This window comes from Salmo salar, chromosome ssa10 (genome assembly GCF_905237065.1).
Source record: "Salmo salar chromosome ssa10, Ssal_v3.1, whole genome shotgun sequence".
In the NCBI taxonomy this organism is placed as follows: domain Eukaryota; kingdom Metazoa; phylum Chordata; class Actinopteri; order Salmoniformes; family Salmonidae; genus Salmo; species Salmo salar.
This window is the reverse complement of record NC_059451.1, coordinates 47,703,159-47,728,841: the sequence shown is the minus strand read 5'-3', so window position 1 is coordinate 47,728,841 and position 25,683 is coordinate 47,703,159. Positions and strand designations below refer to the sequence as shown.

General features: G+C 46.1%; 1 protein-coding gene across 6 annotated transcripts in view; it reads left to right on the top strand.

Annotated features, from left to right (window-relative positions):
• The window catches only part of pde4dip (phosphodiesterase 4D interacting protein), a 167,514-nt gene that overhangs the window by 130,558 nt on the left and 11,273 nt on the right, over positions 1–25,683 (top strand). For 4 of the 6 annotated variants that reach the window (XM_045687856.1, XM_045687857.1, XM_045687854.1 and 1 more), the window contains 6 exons: positions 162–415; positions 5,578–5,709; positions 7,664–7,924; positions 23,737–24,024; positions 24,858–24,989; positions 25,215–25,334. In XM_045687856.1, the coding sequence (XP_045543812.1) occupies positions 162–415; positions 5,578–5,709; positions 7,664–7,924; positions 23,737–24,024; positions 24,858–24,989; positions 25,215–25,334 (1,187 nt within the window). The remainder of the gene's footprint in view (positions 1–161; positions 416–5,577; positions 5,710–7,663; positions 7,925–23,736; positions 24,025–24,857; positions 24,990–25,214; positions 25,335–25,683) is intronic. The other 2 variants (XM_045687853.1, XM_045687855.1) reach the window with 2 other exon arrangements.

The window sequence follows — 25,683 nt, the reverse complement described above, 5'->3', positions numbered from 1 at the left end:
TGGTGTCACAATGCAGACACTGCCCACTGTACATCTAGACATCTCTGCTATTGAAAAGCCTGTTATGTCCCGATTGTCCCTCTGTCACTAGAGAGCAGGTGTATTGTTATTATGTGGGCAAGGACAAGATCACTGAGGGTCTCCTCTTTGTTTGTGTACAGGCTGAGTAAGGAGCTCCAACAGAAGGATAACGTGATCGATTCTCTCCGTGCCAAACTCACCCAGCATCAACCTCGTTCTGACACACCATGCAGTAGCCACGCCCTCTCTGACACCACCGACCAATCAGACCACATCTCCTTTGTGTCCAATGAGCATGGCTCCACCAATGAGGATCTGGAGCCGTGCTCAGACATTGACACAGCCAGTGAGTATGGCCAGGAGGACAGACGTGCCTCCACTAGAGCCAGTACAGGTAAATGTGAGCCACCACCTGGATTTGGTCCTATGTATGTAGCAAGATCTGAAATTGTGATTTTTACATTGGATAAAAGTAGAGAATCAGAGCTAGAAAATGGTATATCATACACTTCAGTTGAGAAATCAATAGGAAAGGAATTCTGCTTTGAAAGTTGATAAACTTGTAACCCCACTTTTGACAAAATGTCCCTTGAATGTTTTGGTACACCTACTGGAGAGCTCTTCTTTGTCTCCACCCATTCAGCATAGTCACACCCTCTTAAGCCTCAGCCCCACCCATCTCTTTAAGGATTCACATGTGAGGCCATGTGCTAAACAGAGTGAGCAGTGTAGTAAACAACCAAAGATTTCAAGACTAAAAGTGGTAAAAGTAGTAGCCTACCATAAGGAAAAACTCCAGGTAAAAATACACTTTATCTAGTCCTTGGCCTATATCCTAGTCTGACTTTGGTGCAGGTCTTATTGTTATTCACATTACAGTCTCTGGTAAACACACACTATATCAAATAAAATCAACGTTTATTTGTCACATGCACAGGATACACAAGGTGTAAACGGTACAGTGAAATGGTTACTTGCATATTTGCATAGTAGCAATATCAAAAACAGAAAGAGTCCAGATAAATATTAGATGATGCTTACCCAGGCACTATGCTATAACCACCCCTCAGCCACATCTAGTTAAGTGGACACTATGCTATAACCACCCCTCAGCCACATCTAGTTAAGTGGACACTATGCTATAACCACCCCTCAGCCACATCTAGTTAAGTGGACACTATGCTATAACCACCCCTCAGCCACATCTAGCTAAGTGGACACTATGCTATAACCACCCCTCAGCCACATCTAGTTAAGTGGACACTATGCTATAACCACCCCTCAGCCACATCTAGCTAAGTGGACACTCCCTCAGCCACATCTAGCTAAGTGGACACTATGCTATAACCACCCCTCAGCCACATCTAGCTAAGTGGACACTATGCTATAACCATCCCCCAGCCACATCTAGCTAAGTGGACACTATGCTATAACCATCCCCCAGCCACATCTAGCTAAGTGGACACTATGCTATAACCATCCCCCAGCCACATCTAGCTAAGTGGACACTATGCTATAACCACACCCCAGCCACATCTAGTTAAGTGGACACTATGCTATAACCATCCCCCAGCCACATCTAGTTAAGTGGACACTATGCTATAACCACCCCTCAGCCATATCTAGCTAAGTGGACACTATGCTATAACCACCCCTCAGCCACATCTAGCTAAGTGGACACTATGCTATAACCACCCCCCAGCCACATCTAGCTAAGTGGACACTATGCTATAACCACCCCTCAGCCACATCTAGCTAAATGGACACTATGCTATAACCACCCCTCAGCCACATCTAGCTAAGTGGACACTATGCTATAACCACCCCTCAGCCACATCTAGCTAAGTGGACACTATGCTATAACCACCCCTCAGCCACATCTAGCTAAGTGGACACTATGCTATAACCATCCCCCAGCCACATCTAGCTAAGTGGACACTATGCTATAACCACCCCCCAGACACATCTAGCTAAGTGGACACTATGCTATAACCACCCCTCAGCCACATCTAGCTAAGTGGACACTATGCTATAACCACCCCTCAGCCACATCTAGCTAAGTGGACACTATGCTATAACCATCCCCCAGCCACATCTAGCTAAGTGGACACTATGCTTTAACCACCCCTCAGCCACATCTAGCTAAGTGGACACTATGCTATAACCATCCCCAGCCACATCTAGCTAAGTGGACACTATGCTATAACCACCCCTCAGCCACATCTAGCTAAGTGGACACTATGCTATAACCATCCCCCAGCCACATCTAGCTAAGTGGACACTATGCTATAACCATCCCTCAGCCACATCTAGCTAAGTGGACACTATGCTTTAACCATCCCCCAGCCACATCTAGCTAAGTGGACACTATGCTTTAACCACCCCTCAGCCACATCTAGCTAAGTGGACACTATGCTTTAACCACCCCCCAGCCACATCTAGCTATCACCCACAGACACACCTGGCTAACTTGATGGCTCATGTAATCATCTGGAGAAGTGGAGTCTTTTGTTTTTTGACATGTTGCTAGCTAGCTAGCTAAATAATGAACCCGACATAATCTCAACTCATACTACTACCAATACAAACTGATTGTCATAGCTGTAGTATGAATCTGCAGGTAGCTAAAGCTAACCAGCTAGGTTCAATGTTAGCTAGCTAGCTAGCTAACATTAGGCTATAACTAGCAATCCTAATGGATTTCTGATTCTAATAATATTACAACACAGATCATAGATGTAATGTTAGCTAGCGATCCAGCAGGCTAACATTCGCTAGCTAGCTAACAGTACGCTTTAACTTGCAATGAAATCTAATTTCTGACTAAATTAGAAATGTATAATATCTGAAAATGTAACTAGACTCTTACCCGTATACATGGATGAACGCTTTACGGCAGACTGGAACCATTTAACTCTGTTTTATTTATCTTGTTTGTCCAGCGTTGTCAAGTAACTCTGGTTAACACTGACCATGGCATGTGTAGAAGGTAGAACATCACAACTTTTTCCAACTGATCTGTCGATAGCGCCTGCTAAATTCAGGACATCAATGTTGTTGAGAAAAGGGCTAACGTTATACAGTTGATGTCAGGAAGTTTACATACACTTAGGTTGGAGTCATTAAAACTTGTTTTTCAACCACTCCACAAATTTCTTGTTAACAGAGTATAGTTTTGGCAAGTTGGTTAGGACATCTAGTAATTTTTCCAACAATTGTTTACAGACAGATTATTCACTTATAATTCACTGTATCACAATTCCAGTGGGTCAGAAGTTTACATACACTAAGTTGACTGTGCCTTTAAACAGCTTGGAAAATTCCAGAAAATGATGTCATGGCTTTAGAAGCTTCTGATAGGCTAATTGACATAATTTGAGTCAATTGGAGGTGTACCTATGGATGTATTTCAAGACCTACCTTCAAACGCATTGCCTCTTTGCTTGACATCATTGGAAAATGAAAAGAAATCAGCCAAGATCTCAGAAAAACAATTATAGACCTCCACAAGTCTGGTTCATCCTTGGGAACAATTTCAAAACGCCTGAATGTACCACGTTCATCTGTACAAACAATAGTATGCAAGTATAACCACCATGGGACCACGCAGCCGTCATACCACTCAGGAAGGAGACGCGTTCTGTCTCCTAGAGATGAACGTACTTTGGTGCAAAACGTGCAAATCAATCCCAGAACAACAGCAAAGGACCTTGTGAAGATGCTGGAGGAAACAGGTACAAAAGTATCTACATCCACAGTAAAACAAGTCCTATTTCGACATAACCTGAAAGGCCACTCAGCAAGGAAAAAGCCACTGCTCCAAAACTGCCATAAAAAAGGCCAGACTATGGTTTGCAACTGCATATGTGGACAAAGATTGTACTTTTTGGAGAAATGTCCTCTGGTGTGATGAAACAAAAATATAACTGTTTGGCCATAATGACCATCGTTATGTTTGGAGGAAAAAGGGGGAGGCTTGCAAGCCGAAGAACACCATCCCAACCATGAAACACGGGGGTGGCAGCATCATGTTGTGGGGGTGCTTTGCTGCAGGAGGGACTGGTGCACTTCACAAAATCGCTGGCATCATGAGGGAGGAAAATTATGTGGATATATTGAAGCAACATCTCAAGACATCAGTCAGGAAGTTAAAGCTTGGTCGCAAATGTGTCTTCCAAATGGACAATAACCCCAAGCATACTTCCAAATTTATGGCTTAAGGACAACAAAGTCAAGGTATTGGAGTGGCCATCACAAAGCCCTGAGCTCAATCCTACAGAACATTTGTGGGCAGAACTGAAAAAGTGTGTGCGAGCAAGGAGGCCTACAAACCTGACTCAGTTACACCAGCTCTGTCAGAAGGAATGGGCCAAAATTCACCCAACTTATTGTGAGAAGCTTGTGGAAGGCTACCCGAAACGTTTGACCCACGTTCAAAAATGTAAAGACAATGCTACAAAATACTAATTGAGTGTATGCATAAACTTCTGCCCCACTGGGAATGTGATGAAAGAAATAAAAGCTGAAATAAATCATTCTCTACTATTATTCTTTCATTTCACATTCTTAAAATGAAGTGGTGATCCTAACTGACCTAAGACAGGGAATTTTAACTAGGATTAAATGTCAGGAATTGTGAAAAACTGAGTTTAAATTTATTTGGCTAAGGTGTATGTAATCTTCCGACTTCAACTGTATCTTTCAAAAAAGTTGCGGTAGAAAGGATTATCAACACATACTGAGCAGCTCACGTTATAGACAGAAGCATGCTACATGGCAGACCAATTCAAACTGTGCTCCTGGCATGTCCAGCCTGTCCAAACCAACTAGGCTCATAATTGAACAATTGTATTGGTATTTACAGATGGAATACAAGTTTGTTATTAAGGCACATTAAAGTTCACATGTTCCTGACGGCATTTCTATCCAAAAACACATTTTGATAAAAAAAATATATGTTTAAATGCCTCCTTGTCACGGCTGTCAAAAGGAGCGGGCCAAAGTGCAGCATGGTTGTAGTTCCACATTTTATTAAATCCGTGAAACTTTGCAATACATAAATAACTGAATTGACAAAACAACAAACCGTGACGCAGAGAGAAACAAACACTACTCAAAATATAATCACCCACAAAACCCAGGAAGAAAAACCCCTACTTAAATATGATCTCCAATTAGAGACAACGAGGACCATCTGCCTCCAATTGGAGATCAACCCCAAAAAACAACATAGAAATAGAAAAACTAGAACTTAAACATAGAAATACAAAACATAGAAAAACACAAAACACCCCCTGTCATGCCCTGACCTACTCTACCATAGAAAATAACCTCTTACTATGGTCAGGACGTGACACTCCTGTGAAGAAGTGACGTGCGACATATGCCCAGCTTCCTGAAACGGGTCACAAATGGTCACACACACACACACACACACACACACACACACACACACACACACACACAAGTTGACTGCACATCCATATTTGTAATGCATGATCAACAGTTCACACCTCATCTGTAATTTTTTCATTCCTCATCTCTCTTTTATTTCAGATTCTCACTGTAACAGTGTCCCCATGTCACGCCACCCCTCCATCCCTCCTTCCACCAGTTCATCTCACGGACACCAGTCCTCCATCAGCTGTCCCAGCCTGCAGCGGTCAGCGGACACACAGACACAGACAGGTAGGCAGAAAGACAGGGACAGGGAGAGGGAGGAGGAGTGGAAGTGACTGCCTTATTCAACACATTGTTGCTAAAGTCAGTTTCACGGTATCCACATACTGTACTTGTCATATCATGCCATGAAATTGAAGTGTTTTCTTCCCTCATACAGTGGGGGAAAAAAGTATTTGATCCCCTGCTGATTTTGTACGTTTGCCCACTTACAAAGAAATGATCAGTCTATAATTTTAATAGTTGGTTTATTTGAACAGTGAGAGACAGAATATCAATAAAAAAATCCAGAAAAACGCATATAAAAAATATTATAAAATGATTTGCATTTTAATGAGGGAAATAAGTATTTGACCCCTCTGCGAAACATGACTTAGTACTTGGTGGGAAAACCCTTGTTGGCAATCACAGAGGTCAGACATTTCTTGTAGTTTGCCACCAGGTTTGCACACATCTCAGGAGGGGTTTTATCCCACTCCTCTTTGCAGATCTTCTCCAAGTCATTAAGGTTTCGAGGCTGACGTTTGGCAACTCGAACCTTCAGCTCCCTCCACAGATTTTCTATGGGATTAAGGTCTGGAGACTGGCTAGGCCGCTCCAGGACCTTAATGTGCTTCTTCTTGAGCCACTCCTTTGTTGCCTTGGCCGTGTGTTTTGGGTCATTGTCATGCTGGAATACCCATCCACGACCCATTTTCAATGCCCTGGCTGAGGGAAGGAGCTTCTCACCCAAGATTTGACGGTACATGGCCCCGTCCATCGTCCCTTTGATGTGGTGAAGTTGTCCTGTCCCCTTAGCAGAAAAACACCCCCAAAGCATAATTTTCCACCTTCATGTTTGATGGTGAGGATGGTGTTCTTGGGGTCATAGGCAGCATTCCTCCTCCTCCAAACACGGCGAGTTGAGTTGATGTCAAAGAGCTCCATTTTGGTCTCATCTGACCACAACACTTTCACCAGTTGTCCTCTGAGTCATTCAGATGTTCATTGGCAAACTTCAGACGGGCATGTATATGTGCTTTCTTGAGCAGGGGGACCTTGCGGTCGTTACAGGATTTCAGTCCTTCACGGCGTAGTGTGTTACCAATTGTTTTCTTGGTGACTATGGTCCCAGCTGCCTTGAGATCATTGACAAGATCCTCCCGTGTAGTTCTGGGCTGATTCCTCACCGTTCTCATGATCATTGCAACTCCATGAGGTGAGATCTTGCATGGAGCCCCAGGCTGAGGGATATTGACAGTTCTTTTGTGTTTCTTCCATTTGCGAATAATCGCACCAAATGTTGTCACCTTCTCACTAAGCTGCTTGGCGATGGTCTTGTAGCCCATTCCAGCCTTGTGTAGGTCTACAATCTTGTCCCTGACATCCTTGGAGAGCTCTTTGGTCTTGGCCATGGTGGAGAGTTTGGAATCTGATTGATTGATTGCTTCTGTGGACAGATGTCTTTTTTAAAGATAACAAGCTGCGGTTAGGAGCACTTCCCTTTAAGAGTGTGCTCCTAATCTCAGCTCGTTACCTGTATAAAAGACACCTGGGAGCCAGAAATCTTTCTGATTGAGAGGGGGTCAAATACTTATTTCCCTCATTAAAATGCAAATCAATTTATAACATTTCTGACATGCGTTTTTCTGGATATTTTTGTTGTTATTCTGTCTCTCACTGTTCAAATAAACCTACCATTAAAATTATAGACTGATCCTTTCTTTATCAGTGGGCAACGTACAATATCAGCAGGGGATCAAATACTTTTTTCCCCCACTGCACCATTATTCCCTCTTCTCAGACCTCTTTCTGTATCCCTGTCTTTTCTTCTTCTCTATTTCCTCTCTTCTTCTCTGTCCTCTCTTCTTCTCTCTGTCCTCTCTTCTTCTCTCTGTCCTCTCTTCTTCTCTCTGTCCTCTCTTTTTCTCTCTGTCCTCTCCTCTACTCTGTCCTCATATGTATTTCTCCTCTGTACCTCCAGGCCTCTACAGTGGACCAGTGTCCAGTTCTCTCCCCACCCCTCCTCAGCCCCAGCCCCAGTCCCATCCCCAGCCCCAGTCCCATCCCCAGCCCCATCCCTGCTACCACTTCGACCTCTCCTCTCAGAGAGCCCCCCTGTCCTTCAACCCCCAGACTGCAACCCTGCGACCCCGTTACCATGGAAGCAGGCCTGGGGCCTTCTCCCTGGCAGAGGTTCACCAGGAGCTGCAGATGTTACAGAGACAGCTGGGAGAAACTGAGCGTGCGTCACTCTGCACCCGTGTGTTTGTAGCATGGAGTGGCTAAATTTGTCTCTCTTTAAACACGTCATGTAATTACATGAGGTTATACACTCTAAAATGGACCCTGTTTTAGTAAAAGTGTAATTTGGCATGGGGATACTAGAAGTAGTAATGGCAAGATGAACACAGGATTTAAGGTCCAGATACATGGATTGACTCACATACGTTTGCATTGATTACCTGTGTGTACACTAAGTGAGTTTCATATTCAAAGCTTTGTCTCCTGGCAGTAATGTCCTCTTTAAGACTAGCATGCTATCCCACCGCCCATCAGGTTCTTTCTCTGAACTCTGTCTCCTGGCAGCAATGTCAGGAGGACTGCACGTGTAATGTCCTGTTGAGATCCAGACTAGCGTGACTAAATGTGTGAGTGTGCGTGCTAACTTGTGCGTGCTAACCGACCACTCATCAGGCTCTTCATCTGAATGGGGTAGGACGTGTGACAGTGTTGTCTCTAGGCTCTCTGAACATGGAGGGAAAAGAGAGAGAGAGAGAGAGAGAGAGAGAGAGAGAGAGAGAGAGAGAGAGAGAGAGAGAGAGAGAGAGAGAGAGAGAGAGAGAGAGAGAGAGAGAGAGAGAGAGAGAGAGAGAGAGAGAGAGAGAGAGAGAGAGAGAGAGAGAGAGAGAGAGAGAGGGAGGAGTGATGGAAGAGAGAGAGAGACAGAAGAGAGAGATGGAGGAGAGGGTGCCAAGTGTAATTGTGCAGGAGTTGATTTGCTGTAGTCTATCTCATGGCTTTGGGCTAACTGATTCTATGCTCTCCTAATTATCACAAATCTTGTTTTCGCTGAGGAAATGTACGAGTCTGCTGTTAATGATAATGCAGAGGATTTTCCCAAGGTTGATGTTGACGCATATCCCATGGTAGTTATTGGGGTCAAATGTGTCTCCACTTTTGTGGATTGGGGTGATCAGTCCTTGGTTCTGTAATGGTCGTTGTTTGTAGTTAAAGAAGAAGTGGACCAAAACGCAGCGTGGTAAGTGTTCATGATATTTATTTTCAAGAAACACTCAAACAAAATAACAAAAGGGAAAAATGAAAACGCACAGTTCCGTCAGGCACATAAGCTAAACAGAAAATAACTACCCACAAAACACAGGTGGGAAAAGGCTGCCTAAGTATGATTCCCAATCAGAGACAATGAAATACAGCTGCCTCTGATTGGGAACCCTACTCGGTCACAACAAAGAAATATACAACATAGAATGCCCACCCCACATCACACCCTGACCTAACAAATAGAGGAATAAAACGTCTGTCTAAGGTCAGGGCGTGACAGTACCCCCCCAAAGGTGCGGACTCCCGGCCGCAAACCTGAATCTATTGGGGAGGGTCCGGGTGGGCATCTACCCTTGGTGGCGGCTCCGGTTCGGGGTGTAGCCCCCGCTCCGCCCGCTGATCCCTCCGCTTTTGTGTAACCCGATCATGGATCGTCGCCGGAGGAACCGGACCGTGGATCATCGCCGGAGGCTCCGAACTGGGAACCTCCGCTGGAGACTCCGGACTGTGGACCGCCGCTGGAGACTCCGAACTGTGGAGCGCCGCTGGAGACTCCGGACTGCGGACCGCCGCTGGAGACTCCGGACTGCGGACCGCCACTGGAGACTCCGGACTGCGGTCCGTCGCTGGAGGCTCCGGACAGGGGACCGTCGCTGGAGGCTCCGTGCCACGGATCATCGCTGGAGGCTACGTGCCATGGATCATCACTACAGGCTCCGGGCCATGGATCATCACTAGAGGCTTCGTGCCATGGATTATCACTGGAGGCTCCGGGCCATGGATTATCACTGGAGGCTTCGTGCCATGGGTCATCACTACAGGCTCTGGGCCATGGATCATCACTGGAGGCTTCGTGCCATGGACCATCACTGGAGGCTTTTTACGTGGAGCCGGAACAGGTCTCACCAGACTGGGGAGACGCACTGGAGACCGGGTGCGCAGAGCTGGCACAGGATATACTGGGCCGTGGAGGCGCACTGGAGGTCTGGAGCGTAGGGCTGGCACAACCCGTCCTGGCTGGATGCTCACTTCAGCCCGGCAAGTGCGGGGCGCTGGTACAGGACGAACTGGGCTGTGAAGGCGCACTGGCGACACAGTGCGTAGAGCTGGCGCAGGATATCCTGGACCGAGGAGGCGTACTGGAGACCAGGAGCGCTGAGCCGGCACAATCCGTCCTGGCTGAATGCCCACTCTAGCACGGCAAATGCGGGGCGCAGGCACAGAGCGCACCGGGCTATGAATGCGCACTGGAGATATAGTGCGCATCACTGCATAACACGGTGCCTGACTGGTCACATGCTCCCCACGGTAAGCACGGGGAGTTGGCTCAGGTTTCAACCCTGACTCCGCCAATCTCCCCATGTGCCCTCCCCCAAATGTTTTGGGGGAGCTGCCTCTTGGGCTTCCGTTGTTGCCGTGCTAGTTCCTCATAGCGTCGCCATTCTGCTCTCGCTGCCTCTATTTCCTCATTCGGACGGCGATACTCCCCGTCCTGCCTCCAGGGTCCTTTCCCGTCTAGGATCTCCTCCAAGATCCATTCCTCCTGACCACGCTGCTTGGTCCTTTAGTGGTGGGTAGTTCTGTAACGGTCGTCGTTTGTAGTTGAAGAAGAAGTGGACCAAAACGCAGCGTGGTAAGTGTTCATGATATTTATTTTCAAGAAACACTCAAACAAAATAACAAAAGGGAAAAAACGAAAATGCACAGTTCCGTCAGGCACATAAGCTAAACAGAAAATAACTACCCACAAAACACAGGTTGGAAAAGGCTGCCTAAGTATGATTCCCAATCAGAGACAACAATATACAGTTGCCTCTGATTGGGAACCCTACTCGGTCACAACAAAGAAATATACAACATAGAATGCCCACCCCACATCACACCCTGACCTAACAAATAGAGGAATAAAACGTCTCTCTAAGGTCAGGGCGTGACATGTTCCAAATATTGGGCAACATGCCAGAGCTGAGGATGATGTAAAAGAGTTTAAGTTTAGCCAGTTGGAATTTGTGGTCTGTATATTTTATAATTTAATGTAGGATACCATCAACCACACAGCCGTTTTTTGGTTGGTGGGTTTGTATTTTGTCCTGTAGTTCATTCAAAATAATTTGATAATCCAGTGGGTTCTGGTAGTCTTTAATAGTTGATTCTGTAACGGCCGTCGTCAAAATGAGACCAAGGTGCAGCGGAGGATGTGTTCATCTTAAATGAATTTAATGGACCGAATGAACACTATACAAAAATAAACCAAAAAACGACCAGCAACAGTTCTGTCAGGATACAAAACTAAACAGGAAAATATTCACCCAGAAACCCCAAAGGAAAAACAGGCTGCCTATGTATGACTCTCAATCAGCAACAACGAACTACAGCTGTTCCTGATTGAGAGCCATACACGGCCGAAACAAAGAAATACACCAACATAGAAAATGGAACATAGAACGCCCACCCATGTCACACCCTGGCCTAACCAAAAATAGAGAACAAAAAACCCTCTCTATGGCCAGGGCGTTACAGATTCTAAGATTTGAATTTGATCATGTATATGTTTTTTGCTGTTTGTTCTTTGTTATAGGGCCAAAAAGATTGGAGAAGTGGTTTATCCATACATCTCTATTTTGGATAGATCACTCTTTGTGTTGTTGTTTGTTTAGTGTTTTCCAATTTTCCCAGAAGTGGTTCAATTCTATGGATTCTTCAATTACATTGAGCTGATTTCTGACGCGCTGTTCCTTCTTTTTCCGTAGTGTTTTTCTGTATTGTTTTAGTGATTCACCATAGTGAAGGCGTAGGCTCAGGTTTTCTGTCTCTATGTTTTTGGTTGGACAGGTTTCTTAATTTCTTTCTTAGGTTTTTGCATTCTATATCAAACCATGTGTCATTGTTGTTCATTTTCTTAGGTTGTCTGCTTGACATTTTTAGATTTGATAGGGAAGCTGAGAGGTCAAATATACTGTTTAGGTTTTCTACTGCCAAGTTTACACCTTCACTATTACAGTGAACATTTTGTCCAGGAAGTTATCTAAAAGGTATTGAATTTGTTGTTGCTTAATTGGTTTTTGGTAGATTTCCACACTACTTTCCTTCCATCTATAGCATTTCTTAATAATATTCAGTTCCTTTGGCTTTGATGATTGAGCATAGCTCTGTTCAAGTAGAGTGTGATTTTGCTGTGATCTGATAGGGGTGTCAGTGGACTGACTGTGAACGCTCTGTGTTGAGGTCAGTAATAAAGTAGTCTACAGAACTACTGCCAAGAGATGAACTATAGGTGTACCTACCAAAGGAGTCCCCTCGAAGCCTACCATTGACTATGTACATACCCAGTGTCCGACAGAGCTGCAGGCGTTGTGACCCGTTTTTGTTGGTTATGTTGTCGTAGTTGTGTCTAGGGGGACATATGGGGGAGGGAATGCTGCCACCTCCAGGTAGGTGTTTGTCCCCCTGTGTCCTGAGGGTGTCCCTGTGCCTGGAAATTGTTGATCTCAACCTCTGGGATGGAGCAGCTGTCATCGTTAAAGTATGGGGATTCTATTTCGGGGGATATAGGTAGCACACATGAGGAAGTTTTTCTCTGTTGAGATCATTTTCTTATTAATTTCTAGCCAGATGTAAAATGTTCCTGTTTTGACTAATTTAGTAGAGTGGGTTAGGTCTGCTCTATACCAAATTAGCATACCCCCTGCGTCTCTTCCCTGTTTCACACCTGGTAGTTAGTTTGGTGGATGGGACTACCAGCTCTCTGTAACCTAGATCTCCTTCATACCATGTTTCTTGTAGGATGACAACGAGAGCATACAGGTCGCAGTGGTGGGCAGTATATGGGGCTTTGGTGACAAAACAGATGGCACTGTGATAGACTACATCTAATTTGCTGAGCAGAGTGTTGGAGGCTATTTTGTAAATGACGTAGCCGAAGTCAAGGATTGGTAGGATAGTCAGTTTTACGAGGGTATGTTTAGCAGCATGAGTGAAGGAGGCTTTGTTGTGAAATAGGAAGCCGATTCTAGATTTAATTTTGGATTGGAGATGCTCAATGTGAGTCTGGAAGGAGAGTTTACAGTCTAACCAGACACCTAGGTATTTGTAGTTGTCCACATATTCTAAGTCAGAACTGTCCAGAGTAGTGATGCTAGTCGGGCGAGTGGGTGCAGGCAGCGATCGGTTGAAGAGCATGTATTTAGTTTTACTAGCATTTAGTAGTATTTAGTTTTACTAGGGAGAGTTGTATGGCATTGAAGCTCATCTGGAAGTTTGTTAACACAGTGTCCAAAGAAGGGCCAGAAGTATACAGAATGGTGTTGTCTGCATAGACGTGGATCAGAGAATCACCCAAAGCAAGAGCAACATCATTGATATATACAGAGAAGAGAGTCGTCCTGAGAATTGAACCCTGTGGCATCCCCAAGAGACTGCCAGAGGTCCAGACAACAGGCCCTCCGATTTGACATACTGAACTCTATCTGAGAAGTAGTTGGTGAACCAGGTGAGGCAGTCATTTGAGAAACCAAGGCTGTTGATTCTGCCGATAAGAATGTGGTGATTGACAGGGTCGAAAAGCCTTGGCCAGGTCGATGAAGATGGCTGCACAGTGTACTGTCTTTTATCGATGGCGGTTATGATGTCTTTTAGGACCTTGAGCGTGGCTGAGGTACACCCATGACCAGCTTGGAAACCAGACTGCATAGCGGAGAAGGTACGTTGGGATTCGAAATGGTTGGTGATCTGTTTGTTTACTTGGCTTTTGAAGATTTTAGGAACGCAGGGCAGGATGGATATAGGTCTATAACAGTTTGGGCCTAGAGTGTCTCCCCCTTTGAAGAGGGGGATGATCGCGGCAGATTTCCAATCTTTAGGGATCTCAGACAATACGAAAGAGAGGTTGAACAGGCTAGTAATAGGGGTTGCAACAATTGCGGCGGATAATTTTAGAAAGAGAGTGTCCAGATTGTCTAGCCCAGCTGATTTGTAGGGGTCCAGATTTTGCAGCTCTTTCAGAACATCAGCTATCTGGATTTGGATGAAGGAGAAGCGGGGGGGGGCTTGGGAAAGTTGCTGCGGGGGGGTGCAATGCTGTTGGCAGGGGTAGGTGTAGCCAGGTGGAAAGCATGGCCAGCCGTAGAAAAATGGTTATTGAAATTCTCGATTATCGTGGATTTATCGGTGGTGACAGTGTTTTCTAACCTCAGTGCAGTGGGCAGCTGGGAGTAGGTGCTCTTATTCTCCATGGACATTACAGTGTCCCAAAACATTTTGTAATTTGTTCTACAGGATGCAAATTTCTGTTTGAAAAAACCTAATTGCCTGTGTATATTGGTTCCTAACTTCCCTGAAAAGTTGCATATCGCGGGGGATATTCGATGCTAATGCAGTACGGCACAGGATGTTTTTGTGCTGGTCAAGGGCAGTCAATTGTGGAGTGAACCAAGGGCTATATCTGTTCTTTGTTTTACATTTTTTGAATAGGGCATGCTTATTTAAGATGGTGAGGAAAGCACTTTTAAAGCGTAACCAGGCATCCTCTACTGATGGGATGAGGTCAATATTCTTCCAGGATACCCGGGCCAGGTCGATTAGAAAGGCCTGCTCGCTGAAGTGTTTTAAGGAGCGTTTGACAGTGATGGGGGTGGTTGTTTGACCGCGGACTCATTATGGACGCAGGCAATGAGGCAGTGATCGCTGAGATCCTGCTTGAAGACAGCAGAGGTGTATTTAGAGGGCAGGTTGATCAGGATGATATCTATGAGGGTGCCCGTGTTTTCGGATTTAGGGTTGTACCTGGTAGGTTCATTGATAATTTGTGTGAGATTGAGGGCATCTAGCTTAGATTATAGGACGGCCGGGGTGTTAAGCATGTCCCAGTTTAGGTCACCTAACAGTACGAACTCTGAAGATAAATGGGGGGCAATCAAATCACATATGGAGTCCAGGGCACAGCTGGGGGCTGAGGGGGGTCTATAACAAGCGGCAACAGTGAGAGACTTATTTCTGCAAAAGTGGATTTTTAAAAATAGTAGCTCGAACTGTTTGGACACAGACCTGGATAGCATGACAGAACTCTGCAGACTATCTCTGCAGTAAATTGCAATTCCGCCCCCTTTGGCAGTTCTATCTTGGTGGAAAATGTTGTAGTTGGGGATGGAAATGTCATAATTTTTGGTGGCCTTCCTAAACCAGGATTTGGGGTGTGGAGTTTGCTAAAGCAGTGAATAAAACAAACTTAGGGAGGAGGCTTCTGATGTTAACATGCATGAAACCAAGGCTTTTACGGTTACAGAAGTCAACAAAGGGTAGCGCCTGGGGAATAGGTGTGGTAGTTTGGTACATACAGGACCTAAGTTCGAGGCTGGGGCTGACAGATAAAAATGAGGTACTGTGTTATTGAAACAGTCCGGGGGGCATCAGCTGTGTAGTCGAGTGATCAGAGGGTCCAAAGAGCAGCAATAGGTGAATCAGGGAGCCGTTCACTAGTCACTACAACTAGGCGAGCGGGACACGGCGTTTAGAAAGCTAGCGGGCCGGGGCAAGAAGATGGTCTTCGGCGACATTGCAACGGAAAAGCCTGTTGAGACTACATCGGGCGATTACGTCGGCAAACCAGTCGTGATGGATCGGGGGGCCTCTGTGTCGACATTAAAGGGTCCAGGCCAATTGGCAAAGGAGGTATTGTAGCCCTAGAATTAGCTGGTATATGGGACTAGCTCGAGGCTAGCTCAAGGTTAACTGGTGCTTGCTTCTGGATAGTGGCGTTAGCTAACAGTAGACACTCGGTAGCAGCTAGCTAGCTGTGATGATCCGGTGTAATGATCCAGAGCGGCAGGAATCCGGTGATGTGGTAGAGAGAAGCAGTCCGATATGCTCTGGGCTGATATCGCGCTGTGCAGACTGGCATGTATTGTGCGAGCTCAGGCTGGCTGGTGTTCGAGCTGAAGGTGAAGACCGCTAGCCGTGGCTAACAAAGACTAGTAGCTAGTTAGCTGGCTAGCTCCTGATGGAAGTTCCAGTTATAAGGAATACAAATAGCAGAGCCGTACCACATTGGGTGAGGCAGGTTGCAGGAAAGTATATTTAGTTCGGAGATAGAAAGTGAGATTAAAAAGTGAGATTAAAATGTATACAAGAAAAAAAAAGTATATTTACACGGGATAAGACACGGGATAAGACAAAGACAAACAAAGCTCTGTTGCTCCTGTGTGAGGTGCTGAGGCTACGGTTGTGTGACGTCCTTCAGGGTCCTGGCAAAAATGTGGATTGCTGCCTTGTAGAGGTGGACCTGGTCGTAAAGGCTGTTCAAGTCCAGGGTGGAGTGGTGGGCCAGGTAGACATTAGGTTTTGAGGCAAAGTCTCGCGAAATGCTTGCATTCACCCACTATATGGTGGTAGGGTGAAAGTGTTTTCGTGGTAGCAGGGTGGAGATAACCACTTGTGCGTTGGGGAAAGTGGAAGAAGCTTTTTCAATCACTCCCTTGAGTGCTGTTGCCACCCTTTCCTGCTTGACCCTCAGGTCATTTGTGCCTGTGTGAATTTTGATGTGGCTGGGGGACCCTATTCTGTCCTCTGACAACAGCTCCAGGGCATGCCTAGTGTTTGGGCACCAGAGTTTAGCCACTTTGTGTTTGAGAAAAGTTTATCCTCTTGAATGTATTTGCCATTTGAGTCAGTGAGGAGCACAATATCTGGCTTTTGTGTGTCCTCAGTGGGGGTTGTCAGGAGAGCTATCAGGAGAGCTGATAGGGGGGCTGTTAGGAGGGGGTAAGGTCTGTTGGGTTTGTGGGTTCTGTGTTGTCTATACAATTGTGGTGTTGAGGTTGTGGTCCGGGTCTGAGGTGGGTTGTTCTGCTGGCTTCTCTGGGCGAGTGTCCTGCTCTCTGTCACACCTCAGCTTTCTCACCTCGTCCTTCAGTGACATGTGTGCCTCTTTAAGTTCTCTCACCTCAGTTCGTAGAGCAGCCAGCTCTCTCAGACAGCCAGCTCTCTCAGGGGTGTTGTTGTGCTGGTCTGTTTTGTGGGTTTGTTCTGTCTGGATTGTGTGGACTAGCTCTCTGAGTTCCACCATGTCTCTCTCCAACTCTGTGAATTTATCCCTCTCAATGATGGAGTTAGCAGTGCATTTGTGGGACCTGGGTGTGTTCAGTGCTGGGTGTGTTCAATGCTAACTGTCTGCAGGACAGTTAGAAGAGGTGTGATCAGACTGACTCAGGATGGGGGAGTCATCACAGAGAGAGAGCTTTTCCTGCTGTGCTTTCTCTTTGATCACGTAAAAGCTCTGCTGGAACTGCTTGAGGATGCCCTGCACCATTACTGTTGTAGACTTGTACATGTTGACAGAGGTTGTTTCATTTTCCTCAATGTCTAGTATTCTGAGTTTCCACCCTGGGCCAATACCCTCTCTAATGAAATAGGGGTAGTGTGCTCTAATAGCTCTGTGCCATGCCAGGGGATGGTCTGTGTTAATATAGCACTGTGCCATGCCAGGGGATGGTCTGTGTTAATATAGCACTGTGCCATGCCAGGGGATGGTCTGTGTTAATATAGTACTGTGCCATGCCAGGGGATGGTCTGGTCAATATAGCACTGTGCCATGCCAGGGGATGGTCTGGTTAATATAGCACTGTGCCATGCCAGGGGGTGGTCTGGTTAATATAGCACTGTGTCATGCCAGGGGATGGTCTGGTTAATATAGCACTGTGCCATGCCAGGGGATGGTCTGTGTTAATATAGTACTGTGCCATGCCAGGGGATGGTCTGGCTAATATAACACTGTGCCAGGGGATGGTCTGGTCAATATAGCACTGTGCCATGCCAGGGGATGGTCTGGTTAATATAGCACTGTGCCATGCCAGGGGGTGGTCTGGTTAATATAGCACTGTGTCATGCCAGGGGATGGTCTGGTTAATATAGCACTGTGCCATGCCAGGGGATGGTCTGTGTTAATATAGTACTGTGCCATGCCAGGGGATGGTCTGGCTAATATAACACTGTGCCAGGGGATGGTCTGGTTAATATAGCACTGTGCCATGCCAGGGGATGGTCTGGTTAATATAGTACTGTGCCATGCCAGGGGATGGTCTGGCTAATATAGCACTGTGCCAGGGGATGGTCTGGTTAATATAGCACTGTGCCATGCCAGGGGATGGTCTGGTTAATATAGCACTGTGCCATGCCAGGGGATGGTCTGTGTTAATATAGCACTGTGCCATGCCAGGGGATGGTCTGTGTTAATATAGCACTGTGCCATGCCAGGGGATGGTCTGTGTTAATATAGCACTGTGCCATGCCAGGGGATGGTCTGTGTTAATATAGCACTGTGCCATGCCAGGGGATGGTCTGGTTAATATAGCACTGTGCCATGCCAGGGGATGGTCTGGTTAATATAGCACTGTGCCATGCCAGGGTATGGTCTGGTTAATATAGCACTGTGCCAAGCCAGGGGATGGTCTGTGTTAATATAGCACTGTGCCATGCCAGGGGATGGTCTGGTTAATATAGCACTGTGTCATGCCAGGGGATGGTCTGGTTAATATAGCACTGTGTCATGCCAGGGGATGGTCTGGTTAATATAGCACTGTGCCATGCCAGGGTATGGTCTGGTTAATATAGCACTGTGCCATGCCAGGGGATGGTCTGTGTTAATATAGCACTGTGCCATGCCAGGGGATGGTCTGTGTTAATATAGCACTGTGCCATGCCAGGGGATGGTCTGGTTAATATAGCACTGTGCCATGCCAGGGGATGGTCGGTGTTAATATAGCACTGTGTCATGCCAGGGGATGGTCTGGTTAATATAGCACTGTGCCATGCCAGGGGATGGTCTGGTTAATATAGCACTGTGCCATGCCAGTGGATGGTCTGTGTTAATATAGCACTGTGTCATGCTAGGGGATGGTCTGGTTAATATAGCACTGTGTCATGCCAGGGGATGGTCTGGTTAATATAGCACTGTGTCATGCCAGTGGATGGTCTGGTTAATATAGCACTGTGTCATGCCAGGGGATGGTCTGGTTAATATAGCACTGTGCCATGCCAGGGGATGGTCTGGTTAATATAGCACTGTGTCATGCCAGTGGATGGTCTGGTTAATATAGCACTGTGCCATGCCAGGGGATGGTCTGGTTAATATAACACTGTGCCATGCCAGGGGATGGTCTGGTTAATATAGCACTGTGTCATGCCAGGGGATGGTCTGGTTAATATAGCACTGTGCCATGCCAGGGGATGGTCTGGTTAATATAGCACTGTGCCATGCCAGGGGATGGTCTGTGTTAATATAGCACTGTGCCATGCCAGGGGATGGTCTGTGTTAATATAGCACTGTGCCATGCCAGGGGATGGTCTGGTTAATATAGCACTGTGCCAGGGGATGGTCTGTGTTAATATAGCACTGTACCATGCCAGGGGATGTTCTGGTTAATATAGCACAGTGCCATGCCAGGGGATGGTCTGTGTTAATATAGCACTGTGCCATGCCAGGGGATGGTCTGGTTAATATAGCACTGTGCCATGCCAGGGGATGGTCTGGTTAATATAGCACTGTGCCATGCCAGGGTATGGTCTGGTTAATATAGCACTGTGCCAAGCCAGGGGATGGTCTGTGTTAATATAGCACTGTGCCATGCCAGGGGATGGTCTGGTTAATATAGCACTGTGCCATGCCAGGGGATGGTCTGGTTAATATAGCACTGTGCCAAGCCAGGGGATGGTCTGGTTAATATAGCACTGTGCCATGCCAGGGGATGGTCTGGTTAATATAGCACTGTGCCAAGCCAGGGGATGGTCTGGTTAATATAGCACAGTGCCATGCCAGGGGATGGTCTGTGTTAATATAGCACTGTGCCATGCCAGGGTATGGTCTGGTTAATATAGCACTGTGCCATGCCAGGGGATGGTCTGTGTTAATATAGCACTGTGCCATGCCAGGGGATGGTCTGTGTTAATATAGCACTGTGCCATGCCAGGGTATGGTCTGTGTTAATATAGCACTGTGCCATGCCAGGGGATGGTCTGGTTAATATAGCACTGTGCCATGCCAGGGGATGGTCTGGTTAATATAGCACTGTGCCATGCCAGGGGATGGTCTGTGTTAATATAGCACTGCGCCATGCCAGGGGATGGTCTGGTTAATATAGCTGTGTCATGCCAGGGGATGGTCTGGTTAATATAGCACTGTGCCATGCCAGGGGATGGTCTGTGTTAATATAGCACTGTGCCATGCCAGGGGATCGTCTGGTTAATATAGCACTGTGCCATGCCAGGGGATGGTCTGGTTAATATAGCACTGTGCCATGCCAGGGGATGGTCTGTGTTAATATAGCACTGCGCCATGCCAGGGGATGGTCTGGTTAATATACCACTGTGTCATGCCAGGGGATGGTCGGTGTTAATATAGCACTGTGTCATGCCAGGGGATGGTCTGTGTTAATATAGCACTGTGTCATGCCAAGGGATGGTCTGTGTTAATATAGCACTGTGCCATGCCAGGGGATGGTCTGGTTAATATAGCACTGTGTCATGCCAGGGGATGGTCTGGTTAATATAGCACTGTGCCATGCCAGGGGATGGTCTGGTTAATATAGCACTGTGTCATGCCAGGGGATGGTCTGGTTAATATAGCACTGTGTCATGCCAGGGGATGGTCTGGTTAATATAGCACTGTGTCATGCCAGTGGATGGTCTGGTTAATATAGCACTGTGTCATGCCAGGGGATGGTCTGGTTAATATAGCACTGTGCCATGCCAGGGGATGGTCTGGTTAATATAGCACTGTGTCATGCCAGTGGATGGTCTGGTTAATATAGCACTGTGCCATGCCAGGGGATGGTCTGGTTAATATAGCACTGTGCCATGCCAGGGGATGGTCTGGTTAATATAGCACTGTGCCATGCCAGGGGATGGTCTGGTTAATATAGCACTGTGTCATGCCAGTGGATGGTCTGGTTAATATAGCACTGTGCCATGCCAGGGGATGGTCTGGTTAATATAGCACTGTGCCATGCCAGGGGATGGTCTGGTTAATATAGCACTGTGCCATGCCAGGGGATGGTCTGGTTAATATAGCACTGTGCCATGCCAGGGGATGGTCTGGTTAATATAGCACTGTGCCATGCCAGGGGATGGTCTGGTTAATATAGCACTGTGCCATGCCAGGGGATGGTCTGTGTTAATATAGCACTGTGCCATGCCAGGGGATGGTCTGTGTGGGAAATTAGGTTGCTTATGTTCCCCTCTTTGAAGCAGTCAGCAAATACTGTCTATGGATTGTCCTTGACGAGCTTTTTTTGTACTTATTCCGTGCAGTGATATTTTTTATGTCCATGGGGTATTATATTGTAATGACCTCTGCACAGGGATAAGCCATGGGGGCTTCAAAGGCCACTGCAACTGTCCTGCCATTGTTAGGCTCAAGAGTTTTCACACCCCTCACTTCACACTTCAGTGCTAATTGAAGTTGCAGCCTGGTCAGTTCTGTCCTAGCAGCTCGGTAGCTTAGTAGCCTTATTTATTAAGCTTTATATAACAAAATGACCTAGAGATTATTGTCTTTTAATTTTTGGCTTCAGAAGTAGCTTCAGACTGAACGTTACTCACTCAGTTTTGTGTTGGATGGTATTTCCAGGTTCCGCTGTGTTTCTTCTGCAGGTTTTGGTTTGTTAGAATTTTTTTCTTGATAGTCCTTAGTAGTAATAGTCCATTCAGGTAATTTTGTCCAAAATCAAGGTTTTAGGTATGGAATTGTGATTTAGATTGAAGGTTTTGATGTTGTGGTTAGTATCCTGTAAGTCCTTGTCAAGTTTATCTACATTTATCCAACTGTAATTCTATATTTTTGTAGAAGAACTCAGAACTCAGGAGCCCATGAGCTCAGTACCTCTCACTATCTAACTCTCCTTGTCCATCCATCCTAACATCCCAACTATTCTCTTTATCCTCTCTAGCCGTGTGCCTCCTCTCCCGTGAGAGGGACATTTCACCCTGCCTCAAATCCTAATGTCACACACACACTGGAGACTGTATTAGTGTTCTGACTCTGCTGTGTTAGTGTTCTGACACTCTGCTGTATTAGTGTTCTGACTCTCTGCTGTATTAGTGTTCTGACTCTATGTTGAGGCTGTATTAGTGTTCTGACTCCCTGTTGAGGCTGTGTTAGTGTTCTGACTCTCTGTTGAGGCTGTGTTAGTTTTCTGACTCTGTTGAGGCTGTGTTAGTGTTCTGACTCTCTGTTGAGGCTGTGTTAGTGTTCTGAATCTGTTGAGGCTGTGTTAGTGTTCTGAATCTGTTGAGGCTGTGTTAGTGTTCTGACTCTCTGTTGAGGCTGTGTTAGTGTTCTGACTCTCTGTTGAGGCTGTATTAGTGTTCTGACTCTCTGCTGTATTAGTGTTCTGAATTTGTTGAGGCTGTGTTAGTGTTCTGACTCGCTGTTGAGGCTGTGTTAGTGTTCTGACTCGCTGTTGAGGCTGTGTTAGTGTTCTGACTCTCTGTTGAGGCTGTGTTAGTGTTCTGACTCTCTGTTGAGGCTGTGTTAGTGTTCTGACTCTGTTGAGGCTGTGTTAGTGTTCTGACCCCCTGTTGAGACTGTGTAAGTGTTCTGACTCTCTATTGAGGCTGTGTTAGTGTTCTGACTCTCTGTTGAGGCTGTGTTAGTGTTCTGACTCCCTGTTGAGGCTGTGTTAGTGTTCTGACGCTCTGTTGAGGCTGTGTTAGTGTTCTGACACTGTTGAGACTGTGTTAGTGTTGTGACTCTATTGAGGCTGTGTTAGTGTTTTACTCTCTGTTGAGGCTGTGTTAGTGTTCTGACTCTGTTGAGGCTGTGTTAGTGTTCTGACTCTCTGTTGAGGCTGTGTTAGTGTTCTGACCCCCTGTTGAGACTGTGTTAGTGTTCTGACTCTCTGTTGAGGCTGTGTTAGTGTTCTGACTCTCTATTGAGGCTGTGTTAGTGTTCTGACTCTCTGTTGAGGCTGTGTTAGTGTTCTGACTCCCTGTTGAGGCTGTGTTAGTGTTCTGACGCTCTGTTGAGGCTGTGTTAGTGTTCTGACACTGTTGAGACTGTGTTAGTGTTGTGACTCTATTGAGGCTGTGTTAGTGTTTTACTCTCTGTTGAGGCTGTGTTAGTGTTCTGACTCTCTGTTGAGGCTGTGTTAGTGTTGTGACTCTATTGAGGCTGTGTTAGTGTTTTGCCTCTCTGTTGAGGCTGTGTTAGTGTTCTGACTCCCTGTTGAGGCTGTGTTAGTCTTCTGACTCTCTGTTGAGGCTGTGTTAGTGTTCTGACTCTCTGTTGAGGCTGTGTTAGTTTTCTGACTCTGTTGAGGCTGTGTTAGTGTTCTGACTCTCTGTTGAGGCTGTGTTAGTGTTCTGACCCCCTGTTGAGGCTGTGTTAGTTTTCTGACTCTGTTGAGACTGTGTTAGTGTTCTGACCCCCTGTTGAGGCTGTGTTAGTTTTCTGACTCTCTGTTGAGGCTGTGTTAGTGTTCTGACTCTCTGTTGAGGCTGTGTTAGTGTTCTGACTCTCTGTTGAGGCTGTGTTAGTGTTCTGACTCCCTGTTGAGGCTGTGTTAGTTTTCTGACTCTCTGTTGAGGCTGTGTTAGTGTTCTGACTCTCTGGTGAGGCTTACAGTGTAAGGTCTACACCTGTTGTATTCGGCGCATGTGACAAATACAATTTTATTTCATTTGACTTATCTATCTCACAACAAGCTGCCGGACACACTAACATCCATCCTCCATCTCTCTCCTATCTGTTTATTCATGCTTGGGTTTTTCTTTTTCTTACTGCAGGTTTTTCCGTTCCTTCAGTCAAGCCATTTGGTGGCTTCCCCATGTCGGCCCACCCCCACCCTCAGACAGACCCCTCCAGTTACATGCCCCAGCCTCTGTCCTACCACACCTTCCACCCCGCTGGTCTGAATGCTAGCCTCAATGCTAGCCCTGCCATGAAGGCAGGCGCCAGCCTCCTGGAGAGCAGTGCAATGTGGGACATGGCCTACGGTGCTCGGTCAATGAGAGATGGCACTGCTGATTTGTCATCAGGGTCATCAGGTTACCAGTCTGGCACCAGCCATACAGGTGTGTGTATCTATGAGTTTTAATGAGATTATGTGTGTGTCCTACCTGTCATGAGTTTACAGGACAGCATGTGGGAGCAGATCGTATCACATATATCCCAGGTGATAGTCTAAAGAGCCAATGGCTGATCTTGGAAATTGATATATCATACCATGACATTTTTGTTATTTCCCTATTACTAACTATTAGAGACTATATGGACCAAAACAGCCCTGTTGTGTGTTTATGTACAGGTAACTGCTAAAATAAAGGAAACACTTTAGTAAGTGAGGGATCCAAAGTATATTGAAAGCAGGTGCTTCCACACAGGTGTGGATAATTAAGCAATTAACATCCCATCATGCTTAGGGTCATTTATACAAATGCCCAGTTGTCCATCATATTGGGTACCATGGCTAGAAGAAGAGATCTCAGAGACTTTGAAGGAGGAGAGTCCCAAATTAGCACAGGGGGTTTAGTGTGTGTGTGTGTGTGTGTGTGTGTGTGTGTGTGTGTGTGTGTGTGTGTGTGTGTGTGTGCGTGTGCGTGCGTGCGTGCGTGCGTGCGTGCGTGCGTGCGTCTCAGTCACCAGATCTCAACCCAATTGAACACTTATGGGAGATTCTGGAGTAGCACCTGAAACAATGTTTTCCATCAACAAAACACTAAATGTTAGAATTTCTGGTGGAAGAATGGTGTCACATTCCTCCATCAGAGTTCCAAGGCGTATTTAAGATGTTTCTGGCGGCTCGTGGCCCAACGCCCTGTGTTATTTATATATATATATATACATACTGTACAATGTTTTTTTATGTTGTGAAATGTCAACAGTATTTTGATGTGTTCCTGTGCAGGTTCTGACCTGATTAAAGAACACCTGAGAGAGATCAGGAGTCTACGTCAACGCCTGGAGGATTCCATCCAGACCAACGACCTCCTCCGACAGCAGCTGGAGGAGAGACTGGTCAACCAAGCCAGAGATAAATGTATTGACTAGACCACAACCGCACCTGCTGTCTCAAACCATGAACATATATTCTACACACCCAACTTGGCTACCTGTACTAAGTCAATGTTGACAGTCACTGTGTCAAAAAGGCATTAGTGAAATGTACTGGCCCTTCTCCTCTTCTTCCTCATCCTTCTCTTCCTAATCCCCTTCCTTTTCCTCTTTCTCTTTTCCTCTTCCTCCTCTTCCTCCTCTTCCTCAGGTGCTCCCACCAACATCTACATCCAGGGCTTGGACTCTGTCAGCCAGCTGTCCAGTGAGATCAGAGTTTTGAAAGCAGAGAACCTCAGCCTGCAGGACCGACTCCAACAGGCCAGCAGAGGTAACCAACCGCCTGGCTCCTTGTACTCTCAAAACTCTCTAATACACTACCCAACATACTATCAATTCTGCTCTATAGCTCATTCGGTAGAGCGTTGTGCTTGCAGTCCCAAGATAATGACCACCCGTATGTAAAATGTAAGTCACTTTGGATAAATGTGTTTGCTAAATGACATACTGTATATTACACTGAGAAGAGAATGATGATTGGCTGACAGCCGTGGGTGGTATATCAAACCGTATACCACGGGTATGACAACACATTTTTTTTTTTACTGCTCAAATTATGTTGGTAACCAGTTCATAATAGCAATAAGGCATCTCGGGGGTTTGTGGTATATCGTCAATAT